The 25,730-nt window shown below is 34.9% G+C and overlaps 1 protein-coding gene across 4 annotated transcripts in view; it reads right to left on the minus strand.

Annotated features, from left to right (window-relative positions):
- LOC117329509 (protein Fe65 homolog) overlaps positions 1-25,730 on the minus strand; it is a 178,566-nt gene that overhangs the window by 57,916 nt on the left and 94,920 nt on the right. For all 4 annotated transcript variants that reach the window (XM_033887473.1, XM_033887474.1, XM_033887472.1 and 1 more), the window contains one exon: positions 1,441-1,984. In XM_033887473.1, coding sequence (XP_033743364.1) covers positions 1,441-1,984 — 544 coding nt within the window. The remainder of the gene's footprint in view (positions 1-1,440; positions 1,985-25,730) is intronic.

Genomic DNA, 25,730 nt, shown 5'->3' on the forward strand with positions numbered 1-25,730 from the left:
GCAATGATTATAGCGATGTCTTTATTACCAATATATAATACCCTGATAAGGCAAATCACCAGTGGAACTTCTCATGTTGGCCCTGTATACAATGGCATGTGAACTGGGTGTTGGATTTCTAATATTCCATATTTATTGAACACAAGAGGCTGATGGTATTTTAGACATGGCATGTTTGCTTATCAGTAGACAAAGCTATTTACTGACTATCTTCCTAATGTCGCATGACCGACACCATATTTCTGTGCAATAATATAAAAAGTCATCTTTAACTGGTATTGTATATTGAATTAACCTGCAGCACTATCTGGCCTTACAATACAAACCTAGTAAACCTACAAACGTAAGTGGCATGTCAAACGTCACAACCTTAACCCGAACGTAAAGAGTAAGGTCATCTGTTTATCTGTCTGGCTCCCAGACACTTGTATACATATGTAGATACATTGTCTAAGGTCACTGTTTGAATGTCCTAACATACATATCAAAATGCATTCTGCCTGTGTACGAGTATGATCTGGTGTCTAGGGGAGATACAACGGGACATGCAATTCAGAACAACAATGTCTCGATCGGCTGTCCTGCTTTATCAGTAAAGTGAGTTTTAAGCAAACTGCAAAATTCACTAAAATTTTAGTATTTTTTCCTAGGCCAACTAAAATTCATGTAATCTGTAGGGTGTGTTGATATGTCCATGCTATAATGCAAATATTATCAAGGTTTGGTTGAAGCAACATCGATACTTTTTAAGAAACTAAGCTTAACATAAAACTTTGAAAGTCCAGACTTACCAGTATCCCTAATTTTTAGAGTCGCTGGACCAAATGTTCTGGATGATATTCCATATATGAAGGCTGTGTTGAGATTTCCACTATGCAGTCCTTAAGTCTGACATATACTCTTTGAGCAACAGATTTAAACGCAAAAGGTAAAATGTTGACACTGCCACCAGAAATGAAACACCCTAGTCTCGTGTTACAAGCAAGCGATACAAAAACAACTGAAATGAACATTATTTTAGGTTGAATAGAGACTAAAAAGTGTTTATCATTGAACAAAAGATGCATTCAAAATCTTTTGCATTTGAAGAGGTTCAGTTTTGCAAAATCTCATACTAGAATGAATTTTGGAAGGAAATACAATTCCAAGGTAACATTTATGGAATCAGAGGATGGCAACATGTGAAGTTCCATCTTCATATAACTCAACATATTACACATACTGACATTTTTTTAGTTTTCTGAAGCAAACTGTGTACCCTTTCAAATGAATGAAGGAGCTTGGGAAATTATTCTGAGAAATCTGGAACCAATAGAGATCAATAAAATCACACTTTTCTTTCCCCAAAACCTCTCAGTGACCGACATAACTTACTCCAGTTTGTGGAGGAACTTACTTCAGTTTGTGGAGGAACTTACTTCAGTTTGTGGATGAACTTACTTCAGTTTGCGGAGGTTTTCAACACTCGGGGTTGTCATGGCGCTCTCAGGTTCATCCTCCGTGTCAGGACTGAGGATATTGTTAACATGCTTTTCTCTGGCCTTTGACTCCAGCATGCTATAATATCCCAGAAATCCTCGGTTCTTCTTCCCTACTTTATCGTTTGCCTCCTTCTGTGCCGAGTCTTTCTCGTTGGCTCGGTTCAAATCTTCTGTCAGCTTTTTAGTTTCATACATTGTGATGTACTCATTTTCATTGTCTTCGTCACTAGACAAGTCTTCCTCCTCTTCTGAAGAGCTCAGATTTTCACTGGAAGAATCAGAGAGGAGACGTTTCTTCTCTGGGGTATAGTTTTTATTGGGAGTTTTTGTAGTTTCATTTTTGTTGGATTTCTGGTCGAGCAGGGACAGTGTACTGATGTCGTCGACGTCGTCATAGATACAGGAATCTCTGTCCTCACTGCCACTCTTCTTCATGTTAGAGTTCATACGGTCTTCAAATTGATAGTTGGGGTTGGCAAAACTAAGGTAGGTATTTTCGGAATCTGGAAATATATAAATATTTAAAACATTACAACAATTTACTTCTGAAAGACATGTCAGTTTTGTTTATATACCTTTATAATACAATATAAAGTACTAGATATATATATGTAGCTATTTTTTAAATCAATCTGGGTGCATATTATGAAGTTCCATATTTTGCTCGATAAACTTTTCCCCATCCTGTACGGAGAAGTTGGCATACAATAACAATGCAGCTTTTGAAGGTTAAACTGTTGATTATATTCAGATCTGACTGCCCATAAAAAAATAATTTTAAATTTCAAACAATATATCACACTAGATTTCATTAAAACTTAAATGTTCAAACACACAAAAATTTTATATCTAGAATTTTCGTCATTTCTAAGGAATAATAACCTTAAACCTGTACTGTAATTAAACTCCATCTATTGACCCCCCCACCCCCTCCCCCCAAGGTCAATGTCACAGACACACCAAAAACTGATGTATAGACGCCAAAGTAACAGTAAGATGGCCACTAAGACAGGATGTAGGACAGTGATGTGTGTACTTTTATAATTAGATATACCACTGACTGTTGACTACATGATGCGGGCATTCAAAACATGGAGCATGGTGACGTGCTACGTCAGATGGAATGGATGCAGGCTAACCGAGCACCTTCAATTCTCCTAACAGAATTATCGTCGGTAATAATCTAATTCTGTATACCCCGCCAGGTTCTCTGTTGTTTCTGTCGCTGTCATCATCAATTTTTAAATGATACCATTTCAAATACTATAACAGAATCAATTTAAATGGATGTGATAACATATTGATTTCGTAAATATGGAAATGTTTTAAACAGAATATATGTATCATAACTTCTTTCAGTAAAGTAGAAAACTAGACATTTTATTTATAACAAAATTTTTCAAACATAAAATTGTGAGAAATCTGGTGTTAGAAACTGACATTACTTCAAAACATTTTTGGTATATGAATGCTTCAATTGACAGTTGTGAAGTACTGTAGAATGCTTTCATTTCGCGAGGCTAATATTTTAATGATTGTACTAGACTGAAAGTTAGTTCACAGGATTTTAGTTTCACACAAAACCTTGAGTCTACATTCTGCATTGATGCACTTCTATACATCTCTTGTGTATATATATCGATAATTCACTGTACATGTATAAATATTCAGTAGGTATCTATACATAATTCACTACTAATATTCACTTGGTATTTACATCACCGATTCATTGTATAAATATTCACTAGGTATTTATATTGATTATTCACTATATAAATATTCACTAGGAATTTATATTGATAAATCACTATAAATATTCACTAGGTATTTATATTGATAATTCACTATAAATATTCACTAGGTATTTATATTGATAATTCACTATAAATATTCACTAGGTATTTATATTGATAATTCACTATAAATATTCACTAGGAATTTATATTGATAATTCACTGTAAAAATATTCACTAGGTTTCTACATTGACAATTCAATGTATAAATATTCACTTGGTATTTATAATGTTAATTCACTCTATAAATATTCACTAGGTTTTTACATCGACAATTCAATGAATAAATACTCACTAGGTATTTATATCAATAATTCAGTATAAATATTTACTAGGTATTTTTATAGATAATTCACTATAAGTACTCACTAGGTATTTATATTGATAATTCACTGTATAAATATTCATTGGTATTCATATCAATAATTCACTGTATACATATTCATTAGGTATCTATATCCATAATTCACTGTATAAATATTCACTAGGTATTTATATTGATAATTCACTGTATAAATATTCATTGGTATTCATATCAATAACTCACTGTATACATATTCATTAGGTATCTATATCCATAATTCACTGTATAAATATTCACTAGGTATCTATATCCATAATTCACTATATAAATATTCACTAGGTATTTATATTGATAATTCACTGTATATATATTCACTAGGTATCTATATCCATAATTCACTATATAAATATTCAGTTGGTATTTATATTGATAATTCACTGTATAAATATTCACTAGGTACATGTATTTATATTGATAATTCACTGTATAAATATTCACTAGGTATTTATATCTATAATTCACTGTATAAATATTCACTAGGTATCTATATTGATAATTCACTAGGTAATTCATTATATTCAAACTAATCACAATTATAGCGCAAATGAATCCTCCATAACTATTCCCAAATACACAGTATTATTTATTTAAGCTTAACTAATAAACTAATTTAAGTAAGGTTTCAGTAGGTTGCAAAATTCTATTAAAACCTCTCTGTTAACTATGATTTTTTTTCAGTAACTTCACTAAAACCAGTCATACCAAGATTGTTTTCCACAAATAACTGAGTATTTTATCTATAATAAACTTAACAAGATATCAAAGTACATATATAGACAAAATATTATGCCGTTTTTTACCAATGGGTAAGGAATTCTACAGGAAAATTTCACAACATGGTTGCCAAGCATGGGTTCAGGAAAATTTCCCCATGAGGGAAACACCATTAATGTTTAATTTTCCTACAGGTAACACATTATTTCAGAGAAATTTCATCACAGATAAAGCATTGCTTCAGGTTAATTTTCCACAGGGAAAGTGATGTTTCAGGTAATTTTTTCACAGAGAAAATCATTGCTTCAGATAACATTCAACACAGGGAAAACATCATTTTAGTAGGTTGGTGTCTATAGAACATACAAATCAAATTCACAGAATGTCAATGGTCTCTGCAGATTGTATGTGTTCAAATTTATCAAGTCTCAGAAATAAACATTTATACACCTCCCTTTCACAAACTAATTCCTCAAAACTGCATAACAATGTTAATAATAGACTTAACTCTTTCTGCTGGAATAATTAGAATTTAAGAAATAAGAAACAACAAAATTGAGGGCCAAAATCAGAAATCTTCATCTCAAATAAGGAAAGTTGGCAAGAAGCAATATCATACTAGTGTTGACATACTAGGCTTCATGGCACAAAACACACTTAAGTACCAATAAAATTTGTTCTAGATTCTCCTGCAGAAAATGATAAAAATCAAAGTGAGCAAATCACACTTGGAACTCCCTCTTTTCTTTAATGGAAAAGACTAAATGAGTGACTGGACAGTTCCATGGTGAAATCTCAGGGGTTCTTGCCATAAAATTAGGTATGTGATCCAGTCTGACATTAAAGTTACAAACAATTTTGTCATCGTGTTTTACCAGTATGTTGTACTTAGAATTGTACTTATGGGCACAGCTGGCATGCTCCGTGTCACAGGGTGTTTCTGGGATTGGCTCAAGGAATCGCTGTTTGGAAATGCGTCATGCCGCTTTGAAAATCTCCACAAAAACATTTTTATCCATTGTAAAAAATTCATATTCAAAACTATTTTTCTCAGATTTTATAGGTCAATAAAAAGTGAATGATTCAGATTAGGATGACTACATAGGATGCCGTGTTTATCTTTGGCAGAACTGACCCATTTTATTAAGATTTTATTGAAAGCAGCTAATGTATATAAGCTGTGCATCACATATTTGCAGGCTTGCAGTAAAATGCTGTTGAGTCAATAAAAAAACCATTGTTGATCTCAGAACTGATAATACATCAATATATTTTCATTTTTTAAGGTTTGAAATGTTTTATTTTCCAGACAATGGATTATTAAAATGTAAGGTTGGTCACTTGACAAATACATTTTCTGTTTTTTCGTAATGCTCTTGTGTTTTCTCAAATGACGATACTTTCACAAACAAATGACATCATGCATGCACAATCAATACCTCCTCACAAGAGCCAATAACTAAATAAACTATATATTACGAAAAGAAAATCCTAAAACCAGAATTCTAATCTATCAATACTGGATTACAAACATGTCTTAAATGTATATATATGTAATGTGAAACCTCAAATTATCATAATCATCCTGAAATAAGGGCAGATCCATTACAACAGAGCAGTGTGACCAATCCCAGACCTGACCCTGTTCCATGTCACTTAACATTGGTACATTATGGCACTCAACTGCACAACCACAGAAGATAACTATTGAACTTTTCTGCTGAGATGCCCATATCCATGAACCATCACATTAAATTATAGCCCTCTTCGCTGATGAGCTAAAAATGTTGTCCCGAAGCTCTCATGGGTCCAACCTGGCATCCTCAGTATAGACAACTGTCCCTCTTGTTATTATAGTGGTCATGACTGAAGACCCACTAGTAACCAACACGTCATGCTTCTCATGCTGTCCGAGGGCACCCCACTGGATACCAGGCCCATTTGCTATCAGCAAATGTAACATTCACCAGGGGTAAAATGGTGCAGTCACCAATTCAAGAACTGACCTTGCTTAACTACGATATATAGACATGGCACTTTTAATATCGTACCGCTACAAAAGCTAGTTTGGACTATGCACCTGAAAATGGCCATATCCATGAACCATGACACAGTTCTACTGACCATGTACAAATCATTATTGTCAATCTCTAGAATGTAAAGTGAAAAATAGAAAATAATAAAATTATTAATTGAGGTTAAGGAAGAAATGAACTATGTAATCGTTGTGAATTACTAGAATACATCATTCTCCAATTCATCTTTGAGAAAGGCAAGTCAATTTTTTCTGATTTATGAAATCAAAAATGATCGAATCTCTAGGGAGTTTAGATCTAAAACCATTAATTAATAGAAAATCAGATATAAAATCACTAATCTCTAGGAAATGAGACATAAATAAGATCTATTTCTTTCCAAAAAATTCTTGTTAATGAAATTACCAATTCTTCAGATAGATTATAAACACGCTCTAATCAACATCCATTTAAAGGAGCATAACTAGCACTATTTGTTTCCATGAAAATTCACTAATTAATCCCTAGGAAATGAAATATAAAGCCTCTAACTAATCACCTCTGTTAATTGTCCTTTCAGGTTTAATGACCTGATGTCATCAGAAAACATATCATGGATGGTGAAAACACGTCGCCTAATGGGAAAGACAGCCGAGAGACAGGCTGGGAAGTCCTTTAGGAGTAATGGCTAACCCTAATTAATAGGTTTTCATCCCCGCAATCTATCACAAGATAAACTTCCTCATCAACATTATGGCAGGGATTTCAGAAAGAAAAAAAACTACAAGTATGAAATTCCATTTAATCCTCATACAAAATCTAAACCTCCTCAAACAAGGATGTTTAATTAGTAAACAAGTTATTTGTAATTGTGATTAGCTATGTGATATTGTTGCGTAAATGTTATTCACAGACCTAGCCTATTTCTTCGAATATGCTCCCATCTCCAGTTCTAGTGAAAAACATACCTAGCCATTTCTACGAACGTGTTTACATTTCATGTTCCAGAGAAATTGGCATTGCCACAACCTATAGACCTACTGATGTGATTTAGAGAAAACATCCTGAGAGACGATCATGACATCCTTGTATAATCACAAAATCATTACCACCAGTACTGGATAGAGCTCAAGTGACATTACTGATTACTTTAAAATTTATTGATTTAAACAAACAAAAACAATAAATGGATGTGAGACGTTCAGTTCTTACAACTTACTAACTCTTCTCCATTAAATTGATTGGAAATGTTGAATTTCAAGAACAAACATAAAATTCAAATATCAATTTACTGTAAAATATGTTAAGGCGACTATAGATGCGGAATTCATTCTCGATGATTCCTTCTTATAAATAGTGTTTCAGATAGAGCAATACTAGAGCATATAACATAAAATATATTCTATAATATACATTTTTACAGGTTTTAAAACACTGTTTACCTCCATGGATTGGCCTTAAATTACTTGAATTACCTATGAGCCTTTAAATAATACAATATCCACCATGGATGATTGGTAACAATGCTACATGGAAAAAGTCATAAGGTGTCACCTGGGTGCGAGTCTGTGCAGCGAATTGCATATGGCTCACAGAATTGTAGCATTATTGTATTGCAACGAATTAGTGTATATAAAACAAGTTTGGGGACACTTTAAGTTTTTTGTAATTAAGGGAAAGTTTTAGTTTTATGATACATTTTAGAAAGATATTATGCCTGATGTAATACTTTCCAATACTGATGTTTAAAGTTATACAGTCATTTCAATGAAATACATTATTAGCATGTGTTTGTACCAGTTGTTACTTATGATTATGAACTAGATTGATGTGCCCGAATGAGTTGCCTGTAGTCCTGGTCTCTGAGGATTCTTATAGTCAAATGCAGCAGCCATCTTGTTGTTCTTTAGATAATAACCGTATGTATTTAACAAACATGGTTTTCCAAGGAAACACCACAAAAACACACGACAAAGAGTTTTATAATATCACAGCTGTTTAAAATGCTGTCAAACAAAATTGAAAAATATTGTTTTAATTAACTGCACAATACTCTGTGTTTATTGTTACACATATAAAAAGATTGATGAAATAGTCCCGAGGTCAAGGGTGACCAATTAAAAGAGTCAAATGTCAAAGGTGACCAATGAAAAGTATCCAAGGTCAAAGGTGATTAATGGAACACTCCAAGGTCAAATGTTATTAATGAAAGTCATCCAAGGTCAAAGGTGACCACTGAAAAGAGTCTAAGGTCAAAGAATATTAATGACATTGCGTGTGGCATGCATTTGAAGTCAAAAGGGACAATGAAAAGCATGAAAGGTCAGAGATCACCAACTAAAAAAGCAACCAATTAGATGAAAGGTGGCCAATGAGAAGTTGACCAATGAGAGACTTCAATGTGTAATCACATTCCTATTATTGTTTTAGCGATGATTGAATCACAGGTAGTTATGGGAATTTATGTTACAGCTAATGAGAACATTTTACAATGTTATATAATCATGGAATAGGACAGGCTGATCCTTCTGTAATCAATGGATTTAAACACTTCTATATAATGTACTGGTAACCTTAAATAGATTTATTGTCTTACGTATCCACATAATCCAAAGCTATTGTCATTAAGTGAGATTAGGTAATGCAAATAATCTTTATCAAAGTGCTACTGTACTGTTACGTAAAAACATCACATTAATACAACCCTGTCATGACAACCAATGCAATATGATACCTTATCATTCTAAAGTGGTTCCTACAAAAAAAATCGCGAATCATACCAAGTGTGATAGGAAATGATGAAGAGAGAACCTGAGCGCCAGGCCAGACGCCATTATTTACCGGTGTGTAACATACACAGACAGGAAGTCACCACGGTGTGTAACATACACAGACAGGAAGTCACCCCGGACAAACCGACACTTCATAGTCAGCAATCCACTTCAACAGGTTTAAATATTTCAGAACCAATAAAAAATCAGGAACAGCAAATGTTCTCCAACTCTTGCTTAGTGTTTTGAAAGTACTGTTTCTACTGGTAAACATAGGTCATGGCCTTTAATACTAGGCGAGATCCTATATAGCTATATTCTCATTATTCATCAAACACTATTATCTAATACTGCAGTTTATTATTAAATTTATTTTAAAACGTTTAATCAACATTCCAAAATTTCACAAGCAATTCTATAATAAATGATAACTGCCGATTTTTTCTCAGAACTCAGCAGACAATCAGGAACCTGAGAATGTCGTTACACCCCTTATTTCATTATACAGGACCAACAAATTTCTATTTTGTTTGATTAAGAAATGTGATATTGTCAGCAGAACAATCTAGACTAGGGAGCTTACCAACTAGAATACAGCGGTTTCTATGAGTATTCAGATATCAAATCACCAAACCGACATTCAATTAGATTCCTAGCCACTACAATTCACAGATGTTACAAGCGACTACAAACAGATCATAGTTCTATGATTACCTGTCTCTAAGTTTGTAAAACTTTCATCATACAAGGAAGATTCCCCGGAGGGTTCAAACTTTGTTACTGGCAACCAAAACATGAAATTACAAATTTATAAGTAAATGATTTTCATGCTGTTCAATACTCCAAAGTCACAAACACTTGCCTTTTCTAATTTTCCTTTTCAACACAAAGTCATGTGATGTGAATTTAAGTAAATGCAACAATCATTCAAAATATGAAAAAAATTCAAAGCTTACATTTGTGTGTGAAATCACGTAAAATTCAAACAACATTTTTTAAATGTCAGCATTTTCAGCTCTCTATTGTAAAACCACAAAAAGTATATCTGTTTCGCATGATCACAATGCAAAGTAAAGAAAAGCTCTTAATTTGGAAAAATCACATCAAAATATTGATGAGAAACTTAAATCTCTACCATCATTTTCTATTCTGAATTCTTATTCTGATATAAATACAAAATAAACACAACCTGTCAAAAGTTTCCTTGATAAAGGAAACTGAAGTCTTTTTTAAAGACAAATGTTTTGAAAAGATCTATCAGGGTCTTGAATAAGAATGTGAAAACCATTTTTAAAAGGACTTTCCTGTTGAAGAGGTTTTATCTGTATATCCGTATTCTCCATGTTGGGACGGACTCGTACAGAAATATAATGATACTGTCTGAATCAACATCAATGTTTTATATCAATGTCAAAATTCATGTCAGAAAGATAAGTGTTTGTAATAAAGCTGACATCAACAAATTCTCAAAAGTATCGCTTATATACACTTTACATGTTGGTAGCATAATATTGAACCATAAAATTCAGCCATTGAAAATGTAACAACTGTAAAAGTGAGGCTAAAGCAATGAATTGTAAATTAATAATTAAAACAAACTGTGTTGTGACATCATATCAAAAAGTCATAAAGGGCCGTTTTATTACATGGGAACAACCATTGAATTCTAACTGTACAAATGAATCTGTGCAGTCACAGTGACATATATAACAATGGATTCTCCATCAACATGTACATACAATGTAGGTATTGTTACACGTTCTTATATGCATTCTAGTCTACACCAACGACAAGAATTACCCTTATACAACAACCTGTCACAAATCTGCTTATCAAAAGCAAAGTGTCAGAGGATATTTTCTGGTTGTCATACAGTATCCACTTCTGAATGAGGAATTATTCCTACTCGGAGATACCCCTGGGGAAAGGGGCCGACAGACAATGAAGGAAAACTCTCCCAAATTCTATACATCTAATATCCCTAATGGTGCCATAAAGTTACCACAGAAAGGCAAACACTTGATTCTCTTTTCACACAAGCCTGGCATGCTTTCCATTGTTGGAGAGTAGGTCCATCACCTTGTCATTCCCCAGTATCTTTGTACCAGGTGAAGCAGATTATGACTGCAGATTTACATCATATCCAGGTATAGTGTTTTATACTGGAAAACATTGATAATCTATTATACAATATCTTGTTCTAAACAGGGACATCTAGTCACCCTTACAGATTTGCAGCATACTGGCAGCATTGTCCTTTCTGACCTAAAATTATCTATGTATTTGCAGCATACTAGCAGCATGCAAAGAATTTGGCAAAGTTTTAACAGCATACTGGCTGCATTGTTCTTCAAGATCCAAATTTACATATGTATATATATGCAGCATGCCAGCAGCATGACCATGCTGTCGATGCAGCATGCTAGCAGCATACTAGCAGCCCATACTGTAGTCGCAGCATTATTTGCATACCATGCTGCTATGTCTGCAGCATGCTAGCAGCATACCAGCAGCATACTGACAGCCCATGCTGCAGATCCGCAAGGGCACAGACATTAATGACAATATAAACACCTTCAAACCTTACACAGGGAAATTTGTGGAAATGTTAGCCAGGGTTTTCTGTTTGTTAATATATCATTCACATCTAATGATACAAAAAATCAAAATTTATACAATCAGATCAATTCTAATATCTTGTCTCTAAAGATTTTAATATTCATTTTTAACAGTCAATCTTAATTGTCCTGAGATGGTTTCAAAGATCACTGTGGGGACGTCCTATAACACCCTAGCTGCAGCTAACCTGTGTCCTAGATATGATGGTCCTGTATACAGATAGATGTGGAGACCTCCTATAATATCCAGCCAATATGTCCTAGCTATGACGGTCCTGTGTTATACCTAGCCAATCTCTGTCCTAGCTATGACGGTCCTGTGTTATACCTAGCCAATCTCTGTCCTAGCTATGACGGTCCTGTGTTATACCTAGCCAATCTCTGTCCTAGCTATGACGGTCCTGTGTTATACCTAGCCAATCTCTGTCCTAGCTATGACAGTCCTGTGTTATACCTAGCCAATCTCTGTCCTAGCTATGACGGTCCTGTGTTATACCTAGCCAATCTCTGTCCTAGCTATGACAGTCCTGTGTCATACCTAGCCAATCTCTGTCCTAGCTATGACGGTCCTGTGTTATACCTAGCCAATCTCTGTCTTAGCTATGACGGTCCTGTGTTATACCTAGCCAATCTCTGTCTTAGCTAGGACAGGTCCTGTGTTATACCTAGCCAATCTCTGTCCTAGCTATGACGGTCCTGTGTTATACCTAGCCAATCTCTGTCCTAGCTATGACGGTCCTGTGTTATACCTAGCCAATCTCTGTCCTAGCTATGACGGTCCTGTGTTATACCTAGCCAATCTCTGTCCTAGCTATGATGGTCCTGTGTTATACCTAGCCAATCTCTGTCCTAGCTATGACGGTCCTGTGTTATACCTAGCCAATCTCTGTCCTAGCTATGACAGTCCTGTGTTATACCTAGCCAATCTCTGTCCTAGCTATGACGGTCCTGTGTTATACCTAGCCAATCTCTGTCCTAGCTATGACGGTCCTGTGTTATACCTAGCCAATCTCTGTCCTAGCTATGACAGTCCTGTGTTGTACCTAGCCAATCACTGTCCTAGCTATGACGGTCCTGTGTTATACCTAGCCAATCTCTGTCCTAGCTATGACGGTCCTGTGTTATACCTAGCCAATCTCTGTCCTAGCTATGATGGTCCTGTGTTATACCTAGCCAATCTCTGTCCTAGCTATGACAGTCCTGTGTTATACCTAGCCAATCTCTGTCCTAGCTATGACGGTCCTGTGTTATATTTAGCCAATCTCTGTCCTAGCTATGACAGTCCTGTGTTATACCTAGCCAATCTCTGTCCTAGCTATGACAGTCCTGTGTTATACTTAGCCAATCTCTGTCCTAGCTATGACAGTCCTGTGTTATACCTAGCCAATCTCTGTACTGTGAATGGGTCCCAGATGAACATCACATATGAATTATACATGTTTTATTGAGTATAAAGATGATAAACGATATGTTCTCTGTAAGATGATCTTTCACTGAAAGCTCTTTATCCAAAAATCTGTGATACACCACATTAGCTTTTATTTTTATGCATAATCTCGTAAAATACAAGTTTTTTTATCCCAAGACAACAACAGAAAATTTCTGAACAAGACAGCAGAAACAGACAGATCCATTAAAAATGAGGAAGAGTCTGTCTTATAACAGTAAAATATCTCATGATTTATCGTACGATAAATGTGGCCGTATACGTTGACATTGGTGCGAGATTATGCTGCCGTCACAGGATCCACGTATTTAGTTGTATTAGCAGCACTCAGGAAGCAATAAAAGAAGCAGGAGTGACAAATTTGTCGTCTACAAATATCCATAGGTTAGTCAATAATTGGAGGCAGAGATGCGGGCGTCTCGATGGGTAAACACTGTCACAGTGTCTTGAGAAAATATACTTTTTTTTCTGCGGCTTCCTCCTCAGCAAGCATTCAACTGGCTGGTGAATGGTGCGTAGTTTGTGATCTTTCATTGTACAACTTACCAGGGATATAAAAACATTAATATTTAGCTTGCTTTACTTCCGGGAACGGATATTTAGTGAGTTAGATGTATTAGATTTTCCGAAAGTTAGATAGATTTCTCGCTGTTAATTACAGTTTTGCTGGAGCTGTCCTGAATCAATAACATTGTCCATTTCCTGAACAGATAATACCAAAGGCCCTGACGTATTTCCTCCCGACTGACCTTGATGTTTCAGTAGAAAAAAAATCTCTATAAATCAACGTCGATCTATAAACACTACTATCACAACTGATTAGTAAAAGATGTCATTAACAGTCACAATATTGGATCATATTACACTGGGTAGTGTACGTATGTACAACAGTCACAATATTGGATCATATTACACTGGGTAGTGTACGTATGTACAACAGTCACAATATTGGATCATATTACACTGGGTAGTGTATGCAATTTCAGGGGACGAATATTTCGTAGTTTTATGATTCCAGTTGGACCTTAGAGTTTGCGGGAAATAAATTTCATGCAAGCATGCCTTGTTAAACATTCTGCTGCGAACAATTTGTGTAGATCCTCAATGGGTATTTATTTTCACACTATATTTATTTACAGTGAAATGAAATCCTCCACAAATATCACCATCTGTATAATATTAAGGCTTTTAAGCGGTTAAAGATAAGATTGTGTTATATTTGGATATCATTTTCACCCCAAAGAGGGAGAATTATATATATATATGTACATCTGCTTTTTATCGAGGATAGAATTAAAGTTAAAATAACTCATTAAAATCATTTCCTTCGGATATAGAACAAAAAACTGCGGACTCACCAAAAGCAAAGCTTGTTTCTATAAATATCAACATTGACAACTGTTCATCTCTATAACAACAAACCCTTCAAGGACACAGTTGTATGGTACATATATAATTCTTTATTAAATATAACTGTATCTACAACTATTCACATCTACAGCATTCACACTAAAGACTCCAGATTTTCTGTGATATATTTGTAAATGAAGTGGCCAACATGACTATACTGGCCACTGTCCTGTTATGTCTCCTGGCATCTGAACCACCAGGAATGCCAGCTCTGATGTTTTCATTTGTTTCCAAAATTTCCTCTGACATGATAAAATGGAACCTGTTAATTGAATCATTGAACCAATAGCTCACAGGTTGACCGGTCGTAACATGTTTATATCGTGAAGCATCTCCAACAGTGGTTGACCAATTATATAATAAACATTTAGCCAAACACAATATAGAAGCTACTGTTTTATCTACCATCAAATTATATATATTTACTAACCCGCACATTCATACTTTATCAAATTTCACTTCCAAAATTGTATGTAACAAACATTATTTCAAATCTTCTTTGAGCTTAACTGTTCAATTGTGCTCGCAGCTCAACTGGTGTTCAGACAGACTCAGTATGCTTCTAACATTGGAACAGCTTTAGAGTTCAACTGGTGTTCAGACAGACTCACTATGATTCAGACATTGGAACAGCTAGAGTTCAACTGCTGTTCAGACAGACTCAGTATGCTTCTAACATTGGAACAGCTATAGAGTTCAACTGGTGTTCAGATTGAGACGAGAGACACTACCATTCAGACATTGGAACAGCTAGAGCTCCACTGGTGTTCAGATTGAGACTCACTATGATTCAGACATTGGAACAGCTTTAGAGTTCAACTGGTGTTCAGATTGACTCACTATGATTCAGACATTGGAACAGCTAGAGTTCAACTGGTGTTCAGATTGAGACTCACTATGATTCAGACATTGGAACAGCTTTAGAGTTCAACTGGTGTTCAAATTGAGAATCACAATGCTTCAGACATTGGAACAGCTAGAGCTCCACTGGTGTTCAGATTGAGACTCACTAGATATATATATGTTTTAAATGGACTTAAGAACCTAGCTTAAATCTGTTCAATGAATCTTACTCAGTTGATTTTGAACATTAGACCTTAACTCAACTACTTAGTTGAACTCACTAGCTTTAACATTGCTTTGTACATCGAAGTTCTGCTCAGATACACTCTCTAAGATTATTGACATTGGGGCTGATGTCGTCTCTATACCACAATGAATAACGGACCAACTTACAGGACTTTGCATTAATTAACTGGCTTTTACATTTATCATCTTATAACAGAAGTATTCCAACATTAAGCACTGTTACAGTAGTATAACATGCTCCTTGTTATACTCCCTCTGGTAGAGGTCATGATCTCTGCTTACCCTCAGAGAAGGTTCTGCTTTCCTTTCCATTACACACAATGGCTTGGCTTTGTGGTTTTCCCACCATGTGAAACAGCGTCTCTACAGGAAAGCTCGTCGGATGTCTATGAAACAGCTATAGTATCCATAGAAGTCTGAGAGTTCGAGACAATTTTTGGCCTACCGTTTCATAATTGCTCATTTTAAGGCTGCAGGGTTGAGCACCGAAGTAAAACTATTCCCCTTGTACGGGTCAGCAGTTAGTGTAGAAACTGTATTGATTGGCCAATTACAGCTCATATCCAGTAATCCAGAACGGAGACCTTAGTCATGACCCATCACTTACAAAATATAAAACAGTAATGGAAAAGGATATTTATCAGCTAACCGACTCTATAGCAAGTAAAGCACGTCTATTTCCGTTCCAGACTTCCCTCCGATGAAACATCTCTCTCCGAAAAAGATGAGTGTGCTTTCCAGGTAGACAAAAGAGGAAATATTAACAGTTTTAGTATATATTTCACCCTGTCTGTATATACTATTTAGAGAAAAGTTAATGTTCTGAATAATAGTCAATTATTATAAATATGAAATAACTTCTTGAAAATGTTGGTGTTATTATGAGAATTTTGGTCAAAAGCCTGCTTGTGTTTGAAGATGTAGTCCAATGGGTTATAATTATGACGTCAGGGTCGTCCAAACTCGTAATGGCTTCCGTTCACAGATCTAGCTAATGGTCTCTAACGTGAGAAGTAAATTACTACAACAGGGGGAGGTTACTCCAAATCATCAAAGTAGTGCTTTTTATTGTTATCCGACTCTCTTTGTAAAATTGAATTAAGTGTTTTCACTGTCTCCAAAGAAAATTGCTAGAAAAATGTTTAATAGTTTAATCGTAACAAGCTGTGAAAATTAAGGCAAAACTGCTGACCTGAGCGTAGACCATACAAATGTGGCCAAGCATTCTAATGATACCAGTATGATGAAACGTCTGCCTGATTGTAATTGCTGGCTAAATAGTGTATGTATAACATGAGTGACTTCTTTTTTCATTACTTTATTTGAATATCTGATTATTTTGGGTTATTTGGGTTACAAAGCAGTTGTTTCATACTGTTAACGTTAGTCAACAGTCAAATCTTTTAAAAACAACTGAACTAGGTACACTGAATTGTGATATTCAACAATATAAATAAGGATACAGAAAAGTTGTTAAGTCAAAATGTTCAATTTAATATTTTAGTCATATCAACGAATAGACAATTTGATTTTATAACACCTTCAGAGAATTCATATTACTTTAATGTCGTAGACTGATTTTGATATTTTCTGATGTCAACCAGTGTATGAGCTAATGTTCCGACAGTATAGGATATTATACAGTATACGAACCGGAGTGAAAACAAAGGAAACAAAAGTCACTTTCGGCATTAATATATACTGTATCCCGAGAAAAGAGGGCCCTGGATGAAGTAATTATCTTGTAAAGTTAATTTTCACCAATTTCTTTCAGAATTTAAGAGGATATAAATTCTATAGCAAATTCTATATAGGCCGGAGCGTCTCAAGTGTATAAAACTTGAAATTTATCTGCAAATAAATAAACGTGGCTTGGTTAACAGAATATTGATCCAACCAACAATGGCTGGGATCAGATTGACTTTTGTATCATTACCGTATTTACATACAATTCATTGACCTTACATAGAAGGGACAGCCTTCTCCACACAAATGCACACATGAAATCCACACACAATTGTGTTCACTTTCAGTTGATTAATGAAATATAAAGATGTGAAATTTTAAAATACACCGGTTGAACAAAATTGTTTCCTACATGACCAACATTAGAGTGGGTGCAATGTTGTATTCCATATTTATAACCACCAGACAAGGCAAATTATCAAGTTGTCTGCCAATAATCATCGTCATTATGTCCTGAAAAATCCTCGCTTCATAATTAGAATTTCGTGGTACGTTTAACAATTAATTAATTGTAACTTTATTCTAAATGTCACGATTCCCAGTTAGATTCCTTTTGACTTCATTATTGACCTTCCAGAGCCTTCAAGAACAGTAAACATTGCAGCATTTAGAAAATCTGTGAAACAGCATGAAGTATCAATAAGGGCGGATGGTTACAGCCGTGTCAGTTATATAGCTCAGACTTTTAACACCCCTGGAGATTGTGTCAACAATACCATACATTAGTTCAACAAAGTATCTGTTACATTATCAGAATAAAAACCAGACTTTTTTAATGTTTTTCTTTCCCCAGCTAAGCAAGACAAAACCTGCTTTTTAGCTAGACAACCATATAAGGCATTTAACAGCCAATTAGAATTGTTTACATAATTTAACTTCATTGGTTTGAACTGAAAATCTGTCAGATTTTTTATTGAAGTGTGTCTCTCCTGCATGTGAAGTATATCAATACAGTAATTGATTTTAAGGGTAGTATATTAAATCAAATCTTGCTATCAAACTCAGGACATTGCTATTCATGACCTTGACAAGGGGAATAACTATAGATCAGACTAAAAAAACTGTACTATACTATAGTCTATAGCATATATAGACTCCTTCAAACAAGGCTATAACATATATAGACTCCTTAAAACAAGGCTATAACACATTTAGACTCCTTCAAACAAGGCTATAACATATATAGACTCCTTCAAACAAGGCTATAACATATATAGACTCCTTCAAACAAGGCTATAGCATATATAGACTCCTTCAAAAAAGGCTATAACATATATAGACTCCTTCAAACAAGGCTATAGCATATATAGACTCCTTCAAACAAGGCTATAGCATATATAGACTCCTTCAAACAAGGCTATAGCATATATAGACTCCTTCAAACAAGGCTATAGCATATATGGGCTCCTTAAAACAAAGCTATAGCATATATAGACTCCTTCAAACAAGGCTATAACATATATAGACTCCTTCAAACAAGGCTATATAGCATATATAGACTCCTTCAAACAAGGCTATAACATATATAGACTCCTTAAAACAAAGCTATAGCATATATAGACTCCTTCAAACAGGACTATAGCATATATAGACTCCTTCAAACAAGGCTATAGCATATATAGACTCCTTCAAATAAGGCTATAACATATATAGACTCCTTCAAACAAGGCTATAGCATATATTGACTCCTTCAAACAAGGCTATAACATATATAGACTCCTTAAAACAAAGCTATAGCATATATAGACTCCTTCAAACAGGACTATAGCATATATAGACTCCTTCAAACAAGGCTATAGCATATATAGACTCCTTCAAATAAGGCTATAACATATATAGACTCCTTCAAACAAGGCTATAGCATATATAGACTCCTTCAAACAAGGCTATAGCATATATAGACTCCTTCAAACAAGGCTATAACATATATATACTCCTTCAAACAAGGCTATATAACATATATAGACTCCTTAAAACAAAGCTATAGCATATATAGACTCCTTCAAACAAGACTATAGCATATATAGACTCCTTCAAACAAGGCTATAGCATATATAGACTCCTTCAAATAAGGCTATAACATATATAGACTCCTTCAAACAAGGCTATAGCATATATTGACTCCTTCAAACAAGGCTATAGCATATATAGACTCCTTAAAACAAAGCTATAGCATATATAGACTCCTTCAAACAAGGCTATAGCATATATAGACTCCTTCAAACAAGGCTATAGCATATATAGACTCCTTCAAACAAGGCTATAACATATATAGACTCCTTCAAACAGGACTATAGCATATATAGACTCCTTCAAACAAGGCTATAACATATATAGACTCCTTCAAACAAGGCTATATAGCATATATAGACTCCTTCAAACAAGGATATAGCATATATGGACTCCTTCAAACAAGGCTATAACATATATAGACTCCTTCAAACAAGGCTCCTTAAAACAAAGATATAGCATATATAGAAATAAGGATGTACTATATTTAGACTCCTACACACAATACTGTACTATATTTAGACTCCTACACACAATACTGTACTATATTTAGACTCCTACACACAAGATTGTACTATATTTAAACTCCTACACACAAGTTGTACTATATTTAGACTAATACACACAAGATGTACTATATTTAGACTAATACACACAATGCTGTGCTAAATTTAGACTCCTCAACAAAACACTGTACTATATTTAGACTTATACACACAAGATTGTACTATATTTAGACTAATACACACAATGCTGTACTATATTTAGACTCCTGCACACAATGTTGTACTATATTTAGACTCCTACACACAAGTTGCACTATATTTAGACCCCTACACACAATGCTGTACTATATTTAGACTCCTACACACAAGATTGTACTATATTTAAACTCCTACACACAAGTTGTACTATATTTAGACTAATACACACAAGATGTACTATATTTAGACTAATACACACAATGCTGTGCTAAATTTAGACTCCTCAACAAAATACTGTACTATATTTAGACTTATACACACAAGATTGTACTATATTTAGACTAATACACACAATGCTGTACTATATTTAGACTCCTGCACACAATGTTGTACTATATTTAGACTCCTACACACAAGTTGCACTATATTTAGACCCCTACACACAATGCTGTACTATATTTAGACTCCTACAAACAATGATGTACTATATTTAGACTCCTACACACAATGATGTACTATATTTAGACTCCTACACACAATGATGTACTATATTTAGACTCCTACACACAATGCTGTACTATATTTAGACTCCTACACACAAGGCTGTACTATATTTAGATTCCTACACACAATGCTGTACTATATTTAGTCATGTTTTGTCTGCAACCCTGACATTCAAGGTGACTGTGATAATTTAACATACAAGACAAAGAAATATGCATTTTACAAAACAATGTTTTAAATCAAATTGTTTGAAACTCAATTCAACTATAATCAATGAAATTTATGAGATTGGGGGCATTAAATTAGATTCAAAATTTTCCATTTTGCAAATGTTCAATTTTGAATTAACAAAATGACTCATTTCTAGAATTGACATTAAAAGCCATATAAAAATGTATAATTTTATATCTTCACCACTTCATTGTAAAATGCACGCAATCAAATTTCTGATATCTATTAATATTTCCATCATTACAATCTAACTATAACATTTTTACTTCAGTTAATCGATCAATACATCTAAAAGGATTTAAATATCACCTCCATAATAATTTGATTAATGCCAATTTGATTTCTAAATTGTAAAAATTTGTGAATTCCATTTCTATATATACGAACTTCTCTTTAAAACTAAGATAAAAATAGTCTATGGCTATATACAGCAGTAAAACTTGTTGTATCTGGTGTCGCATGATTTCCATATATTTCTGTGATAATTAATATATGGTATGAATCTGATATCTACAAATGGTTTGTCGTGACTAGAACCAGTTTCAAAAAGTTAATAAAACTAACGTGGCACGGTATGATTTAAATGGTACATTTGATCATTTTGGTTATGAAAATTAAAAGTTAATGAGAAACAGTAATAGTAACAACATGAGAAATGCATTTGGTAATAAAGTTTTTATACTCACAGGGAAATTTATATTGAAACTTGAATGACATTTTCAGCAGCAATGAAGGATTTAATGTCAGGTTTGCGGTCTTCACGCAGTCATACTCATTTTTATCATGCAAGACTTGATTTTAGATACTTTAGCTTTAGATAGAGTAACTTAAAGTTTGGGATATTTGCTAAATGCATGCTCTGTGGTGTAGGACCAAGCTCTTCTCGCCACGATACTTGCTCAGATTTGCATACGCAGAAATGTACAAGAACTTTGATAGCCTTATGAAATTAGCATCTATTGTAAGGAAGCAATGAAGATTTTAACTGATCTTTAGGGATATAAACTTTGAGGTGTCACAGAAATTATAATGATGTTAGTCACAGACACCTTCCCTGATATATAACACTCCCAATAGGGAGTTGATTAGAGGTGCAGACTGAAGTAACACATCAAATTGTATAAGAATCATGACAGGTTTTAAGGAAATTCCTGCAGAACTACAATTTTTTGACAGAAATATTCCAAAAATAATGCGACATTTTTGCAAAGACAGCAAATCACAAATAAAAGTAAGTCACTGTGGGACCCTGGTCCTGTTATATTTATTGGTTTCAGATTTTAGTCTTGGTTTTTACCCTAACAAGATGTGCCTGCAAAACAAAGACAAAAATGTGGATTTGAACGTTGCCAAATTAAGATAGATATTTTATATGTTGCTGCAGCTGTACTTAAAAAAAATATTATGAAAAATGTTAAAAGTATCATTATAAAATGAATTTATAGCTTAATGTGGTAGATAACCGCATTTTTGACAAAACCATGCGTCCACAAGTTTGTAAGTTCAGGAAACCCTGTATATTTTTGGAATTAGAGTATCTTATGTTTTTATACCAGGTACATTTTCTAACAAATAATTTTGGAAGGTTATATATGATTACTAGCTCTTTATATTTGTGCATACCTTCTTTGTCAAGACTACTAACTACAATTCCAGATAGGGCATGGTCTCTCAAGGAACCAAGGTAATGACCAGTCCAGATAGGGTATGGTCTCTCAAGGAACTAAGATAATGACCAGTCCAGATAGAGCATGGTCTCTCAAGGAACCAAAGTAATGACCAGTCCACATAGGGCATGGTCTCTCAAGGAACGAAGATAATGACCAGTCCAGATAGAGCATGGTCTCTCAAGGAACCAAGGTAATGACCAGTCCAGATAGGGCATGGTCTCTCAAGGAACCATGATAATGACCAGTCCAGATAGGGCATGGTATCTCAAGGAACCAAGATAATGACCAGTCCAGATAGGGCATGGTCTCTCAAGGAACCAAGATAATGACCAGTCCAGATAGGGCATGGTCTCTCAAGGAACCAAGATAATGACCAGTCCAGATAGGGCATGGTATCTCAAGGAACCAAGATAATGACCAGTCCAGATAGGGCATGGTCTCTCAAGGAACCAAGATAATGACCAGTCCAGATAGGGCATGGTATCTCAAGGAACCAAGATAATGACCAGTCCAGATAGGGCATGGTCTCTTAAGGAACCAAGACACTGACCAGTCCAGATAGGGCATGGTCTCTCAAGGAACCAAGACACTGACCAGTCCAGATAGGGCATGGTCTCTCAAGGAACCAAGACACTGACTAGTCCAGATAGGGCATGGTCTCTCAAGGAACCAAGGTAATGACCAGTCCAGATAGGGCATGGTCTCTCAAGGAATTAAGGTAATGACCCGTCCAGATAGGGCATGGTCTCTCAAGGAACCAAGGTAATGACCAGTCCAGATAGGGCATGGTCTCTCAAGGAACCAAGGTAATGACCAGTCCAGATAGGGCATGGTCTCTCAAGGAACTAAGGTAATGACCAGTCCAGATAGGGCATGGTCTCTCAAGGAACTAAGGTAATGACCAGTCCAGATAGGGCATGATCTCTCAAGGAACCAAGGTAATGACCAGTCCAGATAGGGCATGGTCTCTCAAGGAACTAAGGTAATGACCAGTCCAGATAGGGCATGGTCTCTCAAGGAACCAAGGTAATGACCAGTCCAGATAGGGCATGATCTCTCAAGGAACCAAGGTAATGACCAGTCCAGATAGGGCATGATCTCTCAAGGAACTAAGGTAATGACCAGTCCAGATAGGGCATGGTCTCTCAAGGCACCAAGACACTGACCAGTCCAGATAGGGCATGGTCTCTCAAGGAACCAAGATAAGGAATCAGGTCCTGTCAGACTAATAAGAGGGATTAAGAGAATTTTTTACAGATGGTATAGGTTTGGTGTGCTGTATCCTCAGGGCTATAAACAATGATGATAGGAAAACAAGATTACTACTACAGTGTACATGTAAAACTACAGTAAAATGTAACCAATTCTATTCTTTGGAGACTTCCCATCATTTGAGATTTCTCGGCCTCTATAATATACAGGTTTGTATGAACATTTTAGCTTGGCCACTCTGGGATTGCTACTTAAATATTAACAAGGAAATTTGTCCATTCGAGAATGATACCAAGTACAATGTTATAAAAGTTTAATTTTGATTTCACATGTCATGCCGTACTGCTAATAATGGGAGAGAGTAACTCTGGTTATACACTACAATGTACTGGACCGCCCTGATACACAGAGTGGTTTCATTACAAATGCTGAACAATTCTTCTTCTTTTTGATATTACATGAAAATTGAACAACCATGGTTGCATTCTTGAGATTGAATTTAAGACAAAAATTGGCAGAAAGAATAATACAAGACTTTCTTCCCTATAACTAGACATTAGAACAATTATTACAACCCCTTCAAACATAACACAGGTTACAGTCTTTAATAAACAACTATTTTGATGTTGATTCATTGACATCAAAGACCACCAAATCCACAGTCAGCTGTGTGAGGTGTTTCATCTCATACAAGTAACCTTAATGCAAATTGCATGTTACACATAACTTGTGTGGTTTCTCTACTTGAGAGCACTCCATGTGAAGGCAAAGATCTTCCTGTCTTCTTTAGGCATCACTGGAAGATGAACGGTAAACAGCAACATCAAAGGCAATGTGTCAAGACAGGTATGATAAACTGTCCTATATTAATTTTATAAATAAACTAATTAAGTGCATTCCTCATGATGTATAAACAATACAAAGGTAATGACAGGCATACTAACTAACTTACTAACAGTTCTAATAAGTTAACAAGTATCCAGTATCGCGCTATCCAGTATTACCTTTCACAGTCACAAATATCCAGTGTCACCTGTCACAAGTGACCAGTATTACTAATATCCAGTATCACCTGTCACAAGTATTCAGTTTACCTGCCACAAGTATCCAGTATCACCTGTCACAAGTATCATCGCAGTATCACCTGTCACAAGTATCCAGTATTACCTATCCAGTATTACCTGTCACAAGTATTCAGTTTACCTGTCACAATTAAGTGACCATTATTATTTGTCACAAGTATCCAATATCACTGGTCACAGATATTTTGTCAGGTATATGCTGTATTTATTTAAATATATATTTGCTTTTCAATACTGAAATACTAGCAAACACACCTAAGTAAAACTGTTGATGATGTACATGTTGATATCAACAACTCAGTCATTCATGTTTTAATATAGATTTTTAGATCTATAATTCATGAGAAAAGAAGTCAATTTTGAACATGGAATAAAGACATTGAACTTTCAGTTAGCAACCAAGTTTTTCTATATATACTAAACATTGACAGGGAAGGGAAATGTTTATAATTAAACACCTGGAATTAAACATTGACAGGGAAGGGAAATGTTTATAATTAAACACCTGGAACTAAACATTGACAGGGAAGGGAATGTTTATAATTAAACACCTGGAACTATAAACATTGACAGGGAAGGGAAATGTTTATAATCACACACCTGGAACTAAACATTGACAGGGAAGGGAAATGTTTATAATTAAACACCTGGAACTAAACATTGACAGGGAAGGGAAATGTTTATAATTAAACACCTGGAATTAAACATTGACAGGGAAGGGAAATGTTTATAATCACACACCTGGAACTAAACATTGACAAGGAAGGGAAATGTTTATAATTAAACACCTGGAACTAAACATTGACAGGGAAGGGAAAAGTTTATAATTAAACACCTGGAACTAAACATTGACAGGGAAGGGAAATGTT

This window comes from Pecten maximus, chromosome 6 (genome assembly GCF_902652985.1).
Source record: "Pecten maximus chromosome 6, xPecMax1.1, whole genome shotgun sequence".
NCBI classification, from domain to species: domain Eukaryota; kingdom Metazoa; phylum Mollusca; class Bivalvia; order Pectinida; family Pectinidae; genus Pecten; species Pecten maximus.